Below are 12,706 nucleotides of genomic sequence, written 5' to 3'. Positions count from 1 at the left end.
GTTGTTTAGTTGGTTTTAATCAACACGAGTGGTACCACTTTCACGTATATAGGGAAATGGGGCCAGTTTAAGAAAAAAAAACGAGGCGTCTAGTCAGATGACCACGAAGGCCGCATATCCATATTAAATACATTATTTGTAAATTGTGTGTACAGAACACATGTTTTTACTTGCTGGATATTATTTCCAATTACCATTTAAGCGTTGCATGCCAGTTTACTGTCAGAACTGGATGATTTTAAGACACATAATTTGGTCGTCTGGCGATTTTTCGCATTGCCCGAATTCCAACGAATTTATTTCGGGAAGAAGCCGGAAATCGTGAGCTCTTTGAAGTTGTAACTTTACTTTTGAGCCCGAGTATTTCAAGCATTCTCGCTCACAATATGATTTCATTTGCGGTTTACGAGCAGCCAGTTCGTGCTTCATCACGTGGTTTTTTTCTGCGCTCTTAACACTAAAAATACAGTCCTGGTCGACATGTCTCTCTGTATATTTATTGGCCATTTCGCTTAGTGTCAAACTGGGAGCTGAGTCATTTTCACTTAGTCACAAGTTTAAGTAAAGTAAGATGAAAATGAAGTCGTAAGAATTTTTTTCACCCGACCTCAATCCTTTTAACGATCGTCAAGCACAATCGGTACGTGATTTGCACTAGAATTTCCAAGTTTAATCGGATTACTAACAAAGAAAACGGAATAAAATGGCTGTTTTTAGAGACGTGCAGTTATGTTTAAATAATGCATTATAAATACACAATACGAGAAAGGTTTACCAGATTGATTCCCGTTAATCGATAATTTATACGACTCCAAGTGAAATTCTGTTATTGTTCCCGTAATTACGCGATTGATCTACGACTACGTTTACTTTCTGTTTTGTGAAATACTTATGGGCAGCATCACCACTTAGACACGAATGAATGTTGTATTTATTCCCAGTAGGAGCTTTAAAGACAGTCATCAATCTTGATGTGATTAAAATTTATTAATTGTAACTTTTCTAATTGTTTTTATTGGTATTAATGAGTTTTAACGCATATATTCATCATAATAATAACAAGCGCGTTAACAATCCACATGTGCAGGATTTCTGTAAATCACAGCACACTGACCGAGTAGTTTGTGATTGGTCAAACCACCGCCTACTATACCAGAAAGCCTAGAAGATGCTTGTCAAAAATTCCAATATGGCGGAAATAGTGGTGACAGTTTGCGTTTGTTTGTATTGTGGAAATTGAGTTTTTTGAGGATTAAATGAATGTTTTCAAAGCCACACTGTAACAGCAATTCAGGAAAAAGCCCAACCGTGTCAGTTTTTTACTTTACAAAAAACCGGATCTAACTCAACAGTGGTTGAACACTTTGAAGTGGGACGATTTTACTCCAACACTACACTCAATGGTAGGTACAAGTGCTTTCTAATACAATAAACTTATTAGGAACTTGTTACATGCACAGGTATGTGAGTTACATTTTAAAGCATCCTTTATTGTGAGAGCAACAAAAATAATTTTGAATGAATGTTCTTGGTAATAACATAAGAACTATTTACCAGTTTTTCTTGTTCGAACCGTTTGTCCAATGATATTTTGACAGGTCATGCTGATCTGGCATGAATAATCTTAAATTTTCCACACTTTTAAAAGTATATTGAAGCTAGACTTTCCAGCAATTTCCTGAAAAAGATTACTTCCTGAACGTAAATAAAACCCAATTTTGCTGCTATAAATTACCTAACCTAGAAGATTTGAATAGTTTCAAATTTCCGGAAGAAAATCGTCTCAAAAGTAACACACGATTACACTAACAACATAATAAGTAAATCCAATCTCATTGATGAAGATTAAATGTATGAAAGAACTGAAAGTAGTTTTTTAAGAATTTTTTTTAATATTTCCGTTTCACAATGGGAGCGATGCACGTCATCAGTGAGTTTGACGTTTTGAAAATGCATTCGTATTGCTTAGCGATTAGGTGCGATCTATAGCGCTCTCTTTCTCGCACGCGCTTATTAACTGAGCGCAATTCTGATACAAACCTTCTCGATCTCGGCGTTTAACGAGTTGTGTGCGTTGTTGCCAGATTGCTAGTTGACCGTTTGCTGTTTTTGTTGTTGATGACTTGACTAAAAACTGCTTACAGAGAGACAAAAAAAAACCTCAATATTGACTAATATTGTTATTCAAAATTCTCTGTTAAAAAACTGCGTCGACTTCTATATAAGAAGTAAAATGTATGTAAAATTCGGGTTTTAATGAAAAAACTTAACATCTGGCAACGTGGCGCATTAAACGTCAAATTTTTTTGACCAATCACAAACTAGGAACAGTGCTGCTGATTTACGCAAAACATTAAGGTTAACATGTGACCCAATGCTTTAGAAATCTGTTTTACTATCTGTGTTCCGTGTGCTTTGAGTGCCGGCACAAGTGGCTTTGTCATTTCATTCTACTTTTTTAAAATAGATTGCGACAGTTTGCCAATTAATTTATGCGAATTTGGCTTGAAGCGTTCGATTACTTTCACCCACCCAACGCCAAATCTACCGATCTTTCACTAATAGTAGGTGACTGTTACACTTTATTTGCGCCTTCTATTTTTAAACCCGGTTTTTCGACTGGCCTTTAACTACCGGTTTATTTTTAACGTTAAGTTGCATTTTTTTCCAGCAAGTTAATCGGTTTCAGTTCGATTTGTTTCGACCGGCAATTTTCTAAATGGGCTTAGTTAAAGTAGCTCAAAGTCACGAATAATTTCACACACCCTCGGGTGTTTTGTTATTCATCTAGCGATGGATTAACATAAATTCGAAACGACTAACTCGGCACAGTGGGAACAGACTGGTCGTTAATGATTGAGAGCCAGCCGACTGTAAATTTTCCGACGTTTCGCACTTACTTCAGTTTTTCAATGTTGTAAAGGACCTTCAACTCTTGCTCGAGACGGAAATAAAGAATACTACTAAAATTCTGGTTTTTTTTTTCCCACCCAGTTACTTAAAAAACTTCAAGATATACTTTATAGCTCCATGGAGCTTTATTGACAAGTGTGAGAAACTATACTGTATTTTCTATCTTGCTCTAATACACTAAATTAGTGACACTTGACAACCTAACACACTCAAACTACTAAATTTTGAATAGACTGGCTGTCAAGACCTCGTTCTTAACGAGATGGCACAACGATCGCATTGGCTGGTAACCGATTCAAATGTCAAAAAGCTAAAAATGGCCGACCTCCACATTGCCATGACACATCAGGAGCGAGCGATCGCGATTGTTGTGCATACGCACTCTGGTCGTTCTTGACCACAAAACAATGGACGGGACAGACCGAGACAATTGAACGAGCATCGGTCAAGGGCCGCACTATTATTGTTGCCGTTTTAATAAACAGCATAATTATAATAATTGTCGATAATAGACGTTAATCGTTTGATGATGATTTTTAAAGAAGCTGCGTGTGTATCATTTTGGAATGGGGTGTTCGACTTGTTTGTTTATTCTGTGAACAGATGAACAGAACAACGTTCCCCAGTAGTTTAAATAGGTTTTTAAGTTACTTTGTTTATGTGTATAGTGGCACGAGATTAAAGTTCCTTCACCAGCTAAAACGTTATTGCCGATTACGTCACTTTATGAATGTTTCGATACAGATTACAGGCGAAACAAGACTTTTGTTTTGGTCGATGATTTGGAAAGCTTTGATTTATTTTACTACAAAAATAGAATTTGACGATTTTAAGTAGGCAATATAAATAAATCTTCACCAGTCGAAATATTAGAAATGCCATTATGGCGCATTCATCATAACGTCATTATAAAGCTCAGACAAATTTTTTGACTCAGCATATTTCCTTAAAATAACAATTAAGTTAATAAAACATATTTTTTTAGCTCCCTCTATGTCTAAAAATAAGCAACTTTTTGTCCAGGCATGCACTCTTCAGTTTCATCATTCTTGACATCAATTCAAAGTTAGTAGGTTAACTAACCAATAAAGCACCATTGACTTATTAAAGTGCGTTTCTGATTCATTTCTATGGTGCCGTCGGCCGAGCTTAAAATTGAGTTTGGTTTTGACTGTGACAGAACGAGTGAACAAAGTCACAGTTTGAATTACACTAATAAGCTTGGATTAAAGCACGTCGATGTAGCACATCCCTAGTGCTAGTACATCACTAGTTTTAAGAAGTAGAATTAGTGAGGTTAAAAAAAGAAGAATTCCTTAAAAACGTCATTGTCACTTGACACTTCAAATGCGTGCCGCCATGTTTTTTGGAGGCACGCTGTTCAGACAGTTTTATTATTTACACTGCTTTTAAGTCAAATTTAACTGTTTTGCGGAAATATTTTAGTGCTAACCAGTTAACCTGAACTAATAGTGTGATAGCAATACATGCTTGTATGTAAAAATTCAAGAACCAGTGAAGGAAATAGTGTGAACTGTGAACACCACATACAACCCCCATTTTTCACCTTGATTGAAGAGGGAATTCCTGAAGGAAAGAAACCCCAGTGAAAGGTAAATAGTAAACATACAAAATTAAGTTCATATGTGCAGTATTTGTCTTGAGATTTGCGAAAATGCTGCACATGTAGACAACAAAGAAAAATATACCGTTTAACCTCGAAAAACCCTGTAGAAATCTAGCCTGGCCTGTTGTACAAATATTGCAGTTAATAAAGACGAACCAACGCCTATATGTTGCAATAAAATACGTTTGTTGCCAGCAAACCCAGTGAGCCATTGTAAACAAATACACGGTTCGTATTTCCAGACAGTATAAATAATAAAACGCGAGTTTCGTAACTTACGTACCCACTTTTTCCGAGTCCAACCAAAACAATTTCGGTCGTAATTCAGAAGGCGTTCCGCTGAACCAATCAGGTGCCATTTTAAGCAAAAAATAATTGAGCTATCTAGGAGAACCGGAAAAGTCCCACTTCCTTCTTTGGGAAAGCGACACCACGCTCAATTATAATACTTTAGCTATACAGTCCGAGAAAAACTCTGCCTTAGCCGAGAATTCTGTTAATGCTTTTGCTATAGACGGATCGAAAAAGTGGTTCTGTGTTTATCGGCGACATCCTGTACACGTCTTGTAATTTTATCACAGCCAATTACCAAGTTTTACTGTAAATGATAGATTGTTAATGCCTACATCAACCTCATTTGGGACGGTTTTAAAACTATATTAACCGTCAATTATTCGAGTTTTTTTCTCTAGGAATGCTAATTTTCAGGTTGTTGTCCGCCGGATAATGTATAAATAAGTTACGGCATAACAGTATTCTAGTAAAAGAAGGTTCTTACTGATTTTTTTTTTCAGGCAAAAACTACTCTCCCATTTCGATGGTTTCTCGTGCGAAAATGACCTCATATCCACCCTAGTTGTGCAATACACTATCTTGCTCAATTTCCAATCTTGTAAAAAGGGTACCGAGGCCGAGACAAAGAAGACGTTTTCGACTTGAGTACTCGAACCGAGGTTGCGCAAAAAGGATTAAAACGGCCGTAACGCGAAAAGTGAAGAGGGACTATAAAACGTAAAGAGCTGCTTCGGGTTCAAGGCTTGGTTAGGTCATTATTTCAGCGGAACCACTTTGAATAGTTAGTTAACGCCGAGGTTAAAACCCGCGGACGATGGTGATTTTTCATGGGATGCGTTTGCAGTCTAGACTAATGAGGGTTTGTATTTATAAAGCTGTTTTCCTTTACAGAACCATTTGCTCAACGTTGCTTTTTTTGTAGATTCAAATCGGCAACCGTTTTGATTTTTTTTTTGCTCATGGCACAAACAGGTAGTGATGAATTGCTGTCATGCTTTTAATGCAGCAACAATTAGAGGTAATTAAGCCACTTTGCATAACACAGGAAGCTTCTTGTGGGGTCAAATGACGTCAATCAACAGCTGCCTTGTGTTGGTGAACTCTAGAAAAAACTAGATTCCAGACACATATTCTTATACCATAAAGTGTAACAGAATATTATAAGTGAAACTTAGAATGATTGATTATTTTAAAGAATTAAAAAAAAAATAAAATACTGTTTGTAGGTAACTAAATTCTTCAAGAATAACCAAGTAATAGATGATCGTAAAAATCTCAGGTGGCATTGTTTGTTGTTTAATTAGTAAGGCGACTTTGTTTGCAACATAATTATCAGGCTGCTTTCTTAAGCTCACTTTGTTAACATTTGGAAAAAATTACCCAGTTCAAGCATTAGGTAAGTAGGGAAGTTTTAGGGTTTATTAAAATTTCCTAAAAAAACTTAGGAGTTTCCAAATCTACTAGGACTAGTTAAACAACTTAAGTGATTTTTGTACTATTTGAACAATCCTTCATCAAAACGTATAGGAATCCAAACAAAGATCTTAGGAAACAGTAGACAAGTTAATTCTACCTCTAATAATTAATTTGATATCGTTTTGGTGGACGATGAAGCAGAGCAGCAACAATTACATCATTACGGCTTTATTTGACAGCATAGTCACGTGACCGGCTTGTTGCCTAAACGGGCCTTATCACGTGATCTAAGCAAATACATTTTTAAATGTAACTGAATTAGAAAAATAAGTGAGCCATGGCCAAAAAAAGCCTACGCACAATAAAAGGCTGAATAATGCACTTCTAAACTGAACAAATTCCAAAATACAGATGAAACACCACACGGGCAGCATTTCGATTCTTCGAATAATTGTTTATTTTTAGATAGGATACAGGTATTGGACAAATTCCAAAAAAATTCATTTTTACTACTTTAGTTTTTAATTCTGGTCCGTGATTGCGCATTTATCTCTCGGCCTTTTTGGAACAATAAATACAGTCAGCTTTTGGATGGACAATTCAAAGTTACACATTTCTTTTAAACCGTTGAAAATTAATAAAGAACCGAATTTTACACTCATTAAGCAAAATTTTACACCAAACTAATCAAGTAAAAGGAAACCTGCCTAAAAGGGTTTCCGCCCCAATTAATCCTTATACTGGCGTTAAGAACCACTAAATCCAGCCGTATTTAATCGAAACGATTGGAACTGTCTGCAATTCCAACTTAATTTAAACACACCTGCAAGGTGCACTTGCTTTTTTTTATTAACGAGCGGCTGCAACTGCGTTCCGACCCTTAAACGCCCTTCCCATAACTGAACCGTCCCTTGACCCTACCCTCCCATACTAATTAAGAACGGATTTCACTCACCTTTAAGCTGGATTGTTTCGGAATTCTCTAGTGTAAAGGGCACTGCACTGTTTACGGACGCGCGCGTAACAACACAACCTCGCGTACAACGAAGCCAGACTGGCTGAAAATTTTCAAGAAATTTGATAGCTGAAAACGGGCTAAGAATAAACTAGCGCTTGCGCGCCGCCGGCCGTTTTCCGAAGCCGATGCCGCTACAGTTGCAGGGAGACGTGGTTCGTTTACTTTGTTTTTCGATTCGTAATAGAAATGCATCAGTTTTGATGACCAAAAAGTGGGATTTTTAGATGATACAAACGATGAAATTACACAAACACTGATTTTTTTAAATTTAAATTATCGCCATTTTGTGTATCTGTCAGAGTCCGCCAGGGAACCGGAAAGGAGATCACTTGGCCAGAGTACTCTGTGTGGGTCATATGCACGTGACACATTATACTCAGAAGATGGTTCAGCCACGTGACCAACTATCAAATTTTCAAACTAAATTATTCAACGCCTCTCTTGATCCTACGTTCAGTGCGTTTCTTGTTTTTTTAGATATTACTGGGTGTTGGATACGGTGTAGGTCTCAAAATAGACCAAAAACACTGAACGCATAAATTCTACATAAAAAAACGAACAAAAAATGTATTGTTTATTTCATTTCCTATTCTGCCTTAACCACTCCCCCACTAATTTAAAGTGACACAAATGACAGGATCGTCACCTGACATTGACGTGTAGTTAACGCGTTTGACAGTACGATTTTCTTCCATCAAAAAATGTCGGAAAATCTACAAAAACGTCCTGCAAAAGGCATTTTAAAAAATTCCAGTAGTTTCGATAAACAGGAAAGTCAGCCGTCAGCCAAGTAAGCTATGTTAACTCCTCTCTCGTTTAGCCATTTAAACACCTTTTGCAAGTAGTTTAGAAAGTTTTTTTAGGTTGGGTAAACTAAACACAAGTGCATTGCATCCAAATAGGTGCCTTAAAATGACTCATTTTCTGCAATTTTGTCTATTAATCACATAGTTTACTTCTGATTCATGTCTACCTACCAACTACTTTAACAGAATAGATTTACTAATTGTATTTTTTAGTGACCTATTTATTTCTGCTAACCATCTATTTATGCTTTTAACTGATTAAATCACCTCAAATCAGTACTCATCATACAAACTAAGAGTCTAAGCAAACAAATCTTAACTTTCCAGGCGAACAAAAGAGACAAAATGGGATGAAATGAACATTATAGCCACATATCATCCCCCAGGCAAAGACTATGGTCATATGAAAATTGACGAACCAAAAACACCATACAATTATGATGTTGACATGGTAGATGGTAATGTGGCCTCCCTTAATCCTGAAGACTTGGCAGAACGGTAAGTCACTTATAAGTTGACCAGTTGTTGATGTATTAAAAGTATTAGTCATTCTAGTTGGCACTAGATGCAATTTAAGTTTATTTGCTTTTTAAGAATAAAAATTGCGGCAGAAAAGCCTCCCAGAATTTTAGAGGCTGACTCTGATAGTTCAGATGATGAGCCTGAATTGACAGAAGAAGAGAAGCAGAAACGTAAAGAATTTGAGCTTAAGAGGTATTAATTATTTATTATTTTTTTCACAACATAAAAAAATTATTTTTTTTTTCCTTGTATGCTTAATTAAATAATTCTTCTTTTAGAAAAAAACATTACAATGAATTCCAAGCTCTTCAACTAGCCAGAAAACTTCTAGAAGAAGAAGAAGACGACGATGACGATGAAGCAGGAAGTGCAGGAGTAAAAAGCTGTTCTGGTTCAGCAGTTTAAGTAGAAAGTATAATTATATTATTTATGATTCTTATGGTAAAAAATAGCCACCCTAGCAAAAATTAACAATCTATATTTTTATAATAATTCTTGATTTTCTAATCATAATCTTTGTGATCCTTTTAAGTGCTTTGACCATTGACAGAAACTCAAGCAATTCACTAAGATCACCCATTAACAGGTGCTCAAAAAACATATGAGAGAAATCATTTAATAGGGGTTCTGATTTTATTTCTGTGGAAATTATTTTTTAATTAAATAATTTTTTTGATACTTCTTTAAATTTCAGATGGCTATAAAGTAGGAGAAAGCATAAATATATTCTTCCAATTGAAGTAATAATAAATGTCTAATATGTATGTCAAATTTTAATATAGTTATTTCAGAAGTCTGTAGTTTTTAGGAGTTAGTAAGTAAAATTGTTTTTTCACTACTGTTAAGCATATTTTCTCTTCTCATTTGTTGGGGAGAGGACTTTAAAAAACAATTTAAAACTACCTGAGTATTTCAGTTTTTAGTATTATTCAAAATTGCTTATTGCATAATTTTCTTGTTAAAGGGGGGCGAGGGGGGTTGCCAAAAAAAATTACTCTAATTTTTCCTTCCATTGTCTTTCTCTTTCTAGCTTTAGCCCCTTATTCAGCTTGGGCAAAAAATAACTGAATGTGATTTAATTAAGTGGGCAGCCCTTTTTTATAAAGTATAATATTTTTAATATGTTTAAGATAATAACATATTCGGCTGTGCCTATATATTAGCCTAGCTTTTACTGAATAGAATTTTGTAGCAAAATAATTTTATTTAAAACGTTTTAAGTATGATTGCTTTTTCATTTGAAATATGCAGGCAGAGTATTTTTTTTATTGTTGCCACTAAAAGGTTATAAAATTGTGCGACATTTTTAGTTGACTTTTGAATGTTCTGTTGTGAGAATAATGTACAACAGAGCTGCAAATAGCAATGTTGTCTTTAAAAAAAAAATAAAGTTAAGTTGGACAATTTATTGTTTTATTTTGGAAATAATATTCTAAATCTGAGAGAAAACTGAAATTGTGTTAACGCATGCGCAACTGGTATAGGACATTTGACAGTAAACAGCCAGAAATAAATCAAAGGAAGAAAAGTTTTTGTGGTTATGTTTGTTAGAGACTTCCCAAGGGAAAACAAAACAAACATTTTTTATCAAAACTTAGTACTTAAAACTATTTCCCTTTGCAAAAACAGATTGTAGTGAAAATAATCAAGTAATTTGCCGGTGAAAATGTCGGTGGTCGTAGAAACCACCCTAGGCGATATTACAGTGGATTTGTTTCTGGCTGATCGTCCTAGGGCTTGTTTAAACTTTTTGAAACTATGTAAACTGAAGTACTACAACTTTAATCTGTTTCACACGATCAGCAGAGGTTTTATAGCACAAACTGGAGACCCTACAGGCACAAGGACTGGGGGTGAGTCGATCTTTGGAGTGTTGGATGGTATTTCCAAAAGGTAAGCAGTTTGTTGTTATTTATATCTTATGTGTTACTTACATCTTACATTTAATCAGGGTGAGTATTGGTGAGGGGTATGTAGCTCATAGAAAATTACATTTTAAATTTTAGTCTCATAATATTCATTTTTAAGTTCATATTAAAATTACTTTACTATCTGGATTTTCTCAGTATCCTTTTATGTAAAATGATGGCATAACAATTCTCAAAAGGTCTAAAAACTAATAATCTCTTAACAGTTGATATACATTCAACAAATGATCATTTTTTAAAGGTAAGTGCATTCAGTGATTTCCTTCCTTCTTGCTTGGATTTTCATCATCTGTATTATATGACTCCTTTGTTCAAAGTCATTGACATAAATGACACTTTAGCTTGATTTTTAACCAATAGGGAATCATATAGAACTCCCAGATTTCATGACTTGTTTCTGTAAATTGGCAAGTGGAAATAAAATTTTTGAGAATGTTTAACAAAACATGGATGGTTTGAGATATCTATATTAAGTTTTTTACTCAATTTATCTTAAATTGCCGACTTACCTTCATCCAAAGCAACTTTCAGTTGGAGTTTCTGACCAAATTGTACCATGTAGTTTTGTCCTTTCTTCTTATTATCAACTCTAATTACTTATTATGTTTACTTTGGCGCTGAGAAAAAAAATGTAACCGAAAAGACCAACTGAAAATCATTTAAATGTGAGGCGATTTTCTCACTCAACACTCCAACCAAACATGGCGCTTGCGTTTTGGTTGATTAGGTCAGTTTGCGCTAGATGGAGCCAGTATAGAAGGCAATTTTGACAATGTCAATGAAATCAGATATTACCAAACTGGACTAGAGTAACATTTGAGTTTTTGTTTATGGATAGGGACTAGGGACTAGAAGGAAAAGAAAAAAACATATAATACTTTTTATAGATAGCTACCATAGCTTGTACACTGTAAATTGTTCCCCTAGTTCTAATTTTGCATAATCTAGTACTACATTGTTGGAAGCCCAGTATAATTCCCTCACATTCTACTTTTATATTGTAATGTTTCAGATACTAATGTGTTACCAGGTGTTACTCTCATTTTTATTTAAACTGCCTAAGAAAGAAGGCAAACAAAGTCAGCTCAAAGACAAACATTTTTATTTCAGGTTTTTTGAAGCTGAAAATGAACCTAGAATCAAACACACGCGTCCTGGATTAATATCTTTTGTGGGCGGCGAAGAAAATATGATTGGTTCGCAATTTTTCCTTACCCTCGGTGAAGATCTCACTTACTTAGACGAGAAACATTGTGTGTTTGGGGAAGTTGTGGAAGGATTCGACATTCTAGAAATCATCAATGAAGTTATTTGTGACAAAGATGATCGACCTTATCAGGATGTTCGGATTACTCACACTGTTATATTGGATGATCCGTATCCCGATCCGGACCGGTTTAGGGCGCCTTCTAGGTCTCCTTCGCCTAGCGCTGAGAGGCTGGCAGGAGGGAGAATTGCTCCGGATGAGGAAGTGGATGAAACAACCGGTATGACTTGAATCTCAATTATAACAGTGCTGCTCATGCTTTTTTTTTTTCAGGTAAAACTACTCGAGAAATTGAAGAAATGCAAGCAGAAAGAGAAGCCAAAGCCAGAGCTACCATTTTGGAAATGGTAGGAGATATCCCTGATGCCGATATAGCTCCTCCTGAAAACGTCCTCTTTGTATGCAAACTAAACCCCGTAACCACAGACGATGACTTGGAAATTATTTTCAGTCGATTTGGAAAAATCAAATCATGTGAAGTGATCCGCGATCGGAAATCGGGAGATTCTCTGCAGTACGCTTTCATAGAATTTGAGAATCAAAAGTCCTGCGAAGACGCCTACTTTAAAATGGCTAATGTTTTAATCGATGACCGGAGAATTCATGTCGATTTCAGTCAAAGTGTGTCCAAAGTGAAGTGGTTAGGCAAAGGAAGAGTTACTCATTATGATGAGAAAGGTAACAGAAGCAAGAATGGAGGAAACAGAGAAATAGGCAAAGGAAACTATAAAGTGGATGATAGAAAACGAAGACTCTCCCCTTTAGAAGATAAACGTCGGAGAAAAAGTAGACCACAAAGAAGCAGGACATTTTTAGTTGACTTTTGAATGTTCTGTTGTCAGAATAATGTACAACAGAGCTGCAAATAGCAATGTTGTCTTTAAAAAAAATAATAAAGTTAAGTTGGACAATTTA

General features: G+C 35.5%; 3 protein-coding genes and 1 long non-coding RNA gene across 16 annotated transcripts in view; 3 read left to right on the top strand and 1 right to left on the bottom strand.

Annotated features, from left to right (window-relative positions):
• The window catches only part of LOC145727048 (uncharacterized), a 33,145-nt gene extending 25,653 nt beyond the window's left edge, over positions 1-7,492 (bottom strand). For 3 of the 13 annotated variants that reach the window (XM_081976442.1, XM_081976450.1, XM_081976452.1), the window contains exon 1: positions 7,206-7,484. The gene's annotated coding sequence lies outside the window, so the exon portion shown is untranslated. Of the gene's footprint in view, positions 1-7,205 lie in introns of all 13 variants that reach the window. The other 10 variants (XM_081976445.1, XM_081976444.1, XM_081976443.1 and 7 more) reach the window with 8 other exon arrangements.
• On the top strand, positions 4,367-6,112 carry LOC145727083 (uncharacterized). The gene is made up of 3 exons (XR_014177773.1): positions 4,367-4,526; positions 5,335-5,693; positions 5,757-6,112. It is a non-coding gene; the product is annotated as an uncharacterized LOC145727083 (long non-coding RNA).
• A 406-nt stretch (positions 7,493-7,898) lies between the features above and the next one.
• Positions 7,899-10,000, top strand: LOC145727077 (protein phosphatase inhibitor 2-like). The gene is made up of 4 exons (XM_081976501.1): positions 7,899-8,058; positions 8,402-8,572; positions 8,669-8,788; positions 8,875-10,000. The coding sequence occupies exons 1-4, from the start codon at positions 7,970-7,972 to the stop codon at positions 8,999-9,001; spliced, it is 507 nt and encodes a 168-aa protein (XP_081832627.1). The 5' UTR covers positions 7,899-7,969; the 3' UTR covers positions 9,002-10,000.
• Positions 10,001-10,125: 125 nt separating this feature from the next.
• On the top strand, positions 10,126-12,702 carry LOC145727062 (peptidyl-prolyl cis-trans isomerase-like 4). The gene is made up of 3 exons (XM_081976479.1): positions 10,126-10,489; positions 11,635-12,011; positions 12,065-12,702. The coding sequence occupies exons 1-3, from the start codon at positions 10,263-10,265 to the stop codon at positions 12,616-12,618; spliced, it is 1,158 nt and encodes a 385-aa protein (XP_081832605.1). The 5' UTR covers positions 10,126-10,262; the 3' UTR covers positions 12,619-12,702.
• The last annotated feature ends 4 nt before the right edge of the window (positions 12,703-12,706 follow it).

This window comes from Ips typographus, linkage group LG3 (assembly GCF_016097725.1).
Source record: "Ips typographus isolate SLU linkage group LG3, UJ_Ityp_2.0, whole genome shotgun sequence".
Lineage (NCBI taxonomy): Eukaryota > Metazoa > Arthropoda > Insecta > Coleoptera > Curculionidae > Ips > Ips typographus.
The sequence above is the reverse complement of the archived record's forward strand: the minus strand, read 5'-3'. Positions and strand labels throughout refer to the sequence as shown.

What these genes read in the sequence shown, in the direction of transcription:
- LOC145727077 (XM_081976501.1), top strand. Translation starts at nt 7,970, where the DNA reads ATGTCGGAAAATCTACAAAAACGTCCTGCAAAAGGCATTTTAAAAAAT. An exon ending in CCTGAAGACTTGGCAGAACG is followed by an intron (nt 8,573 to 8,668) that starts GTAAGTCACTTA and finishes TTGCTTTTTAAG; the next exon opens with AATAAAAATTGCGGCAGAAA. An exon ending in AAAGAATTTGAGCTTAAGAG is followed by an intron (nt 8,789 to 8,874) that starts GTATTAATTATT and finishes TTCTTCTTTTAG; the next exon opens with AAAAAAACATTACAATGAAT.
- LOC145727062 (XM_081976479.1), top strand. Translation starts at nt 10,263, where the DNA reads ATGTCGGTGGTCGTAGAAACCACCCTAGGCGATATTACAGTGGATTTG. An exon ending in TTGGATGGTATTTCCAAAAG is followed by an intron (nt 10,490 to 11,634) that starts GTAAGCAGTTTG and finishes TTTTTATTTCAG; the next exon opens with GTTTTTTGAAGCTGAAAATG. An exon ending in GGAAGTGGATGAAACAACCG is followed by an intron (nt 12,012 to 12,064) that starts GTATGACTTGAA and finishes TTTTTTTTTCAG; the next exon opens with GTAAAACTACTCGAGAAATT.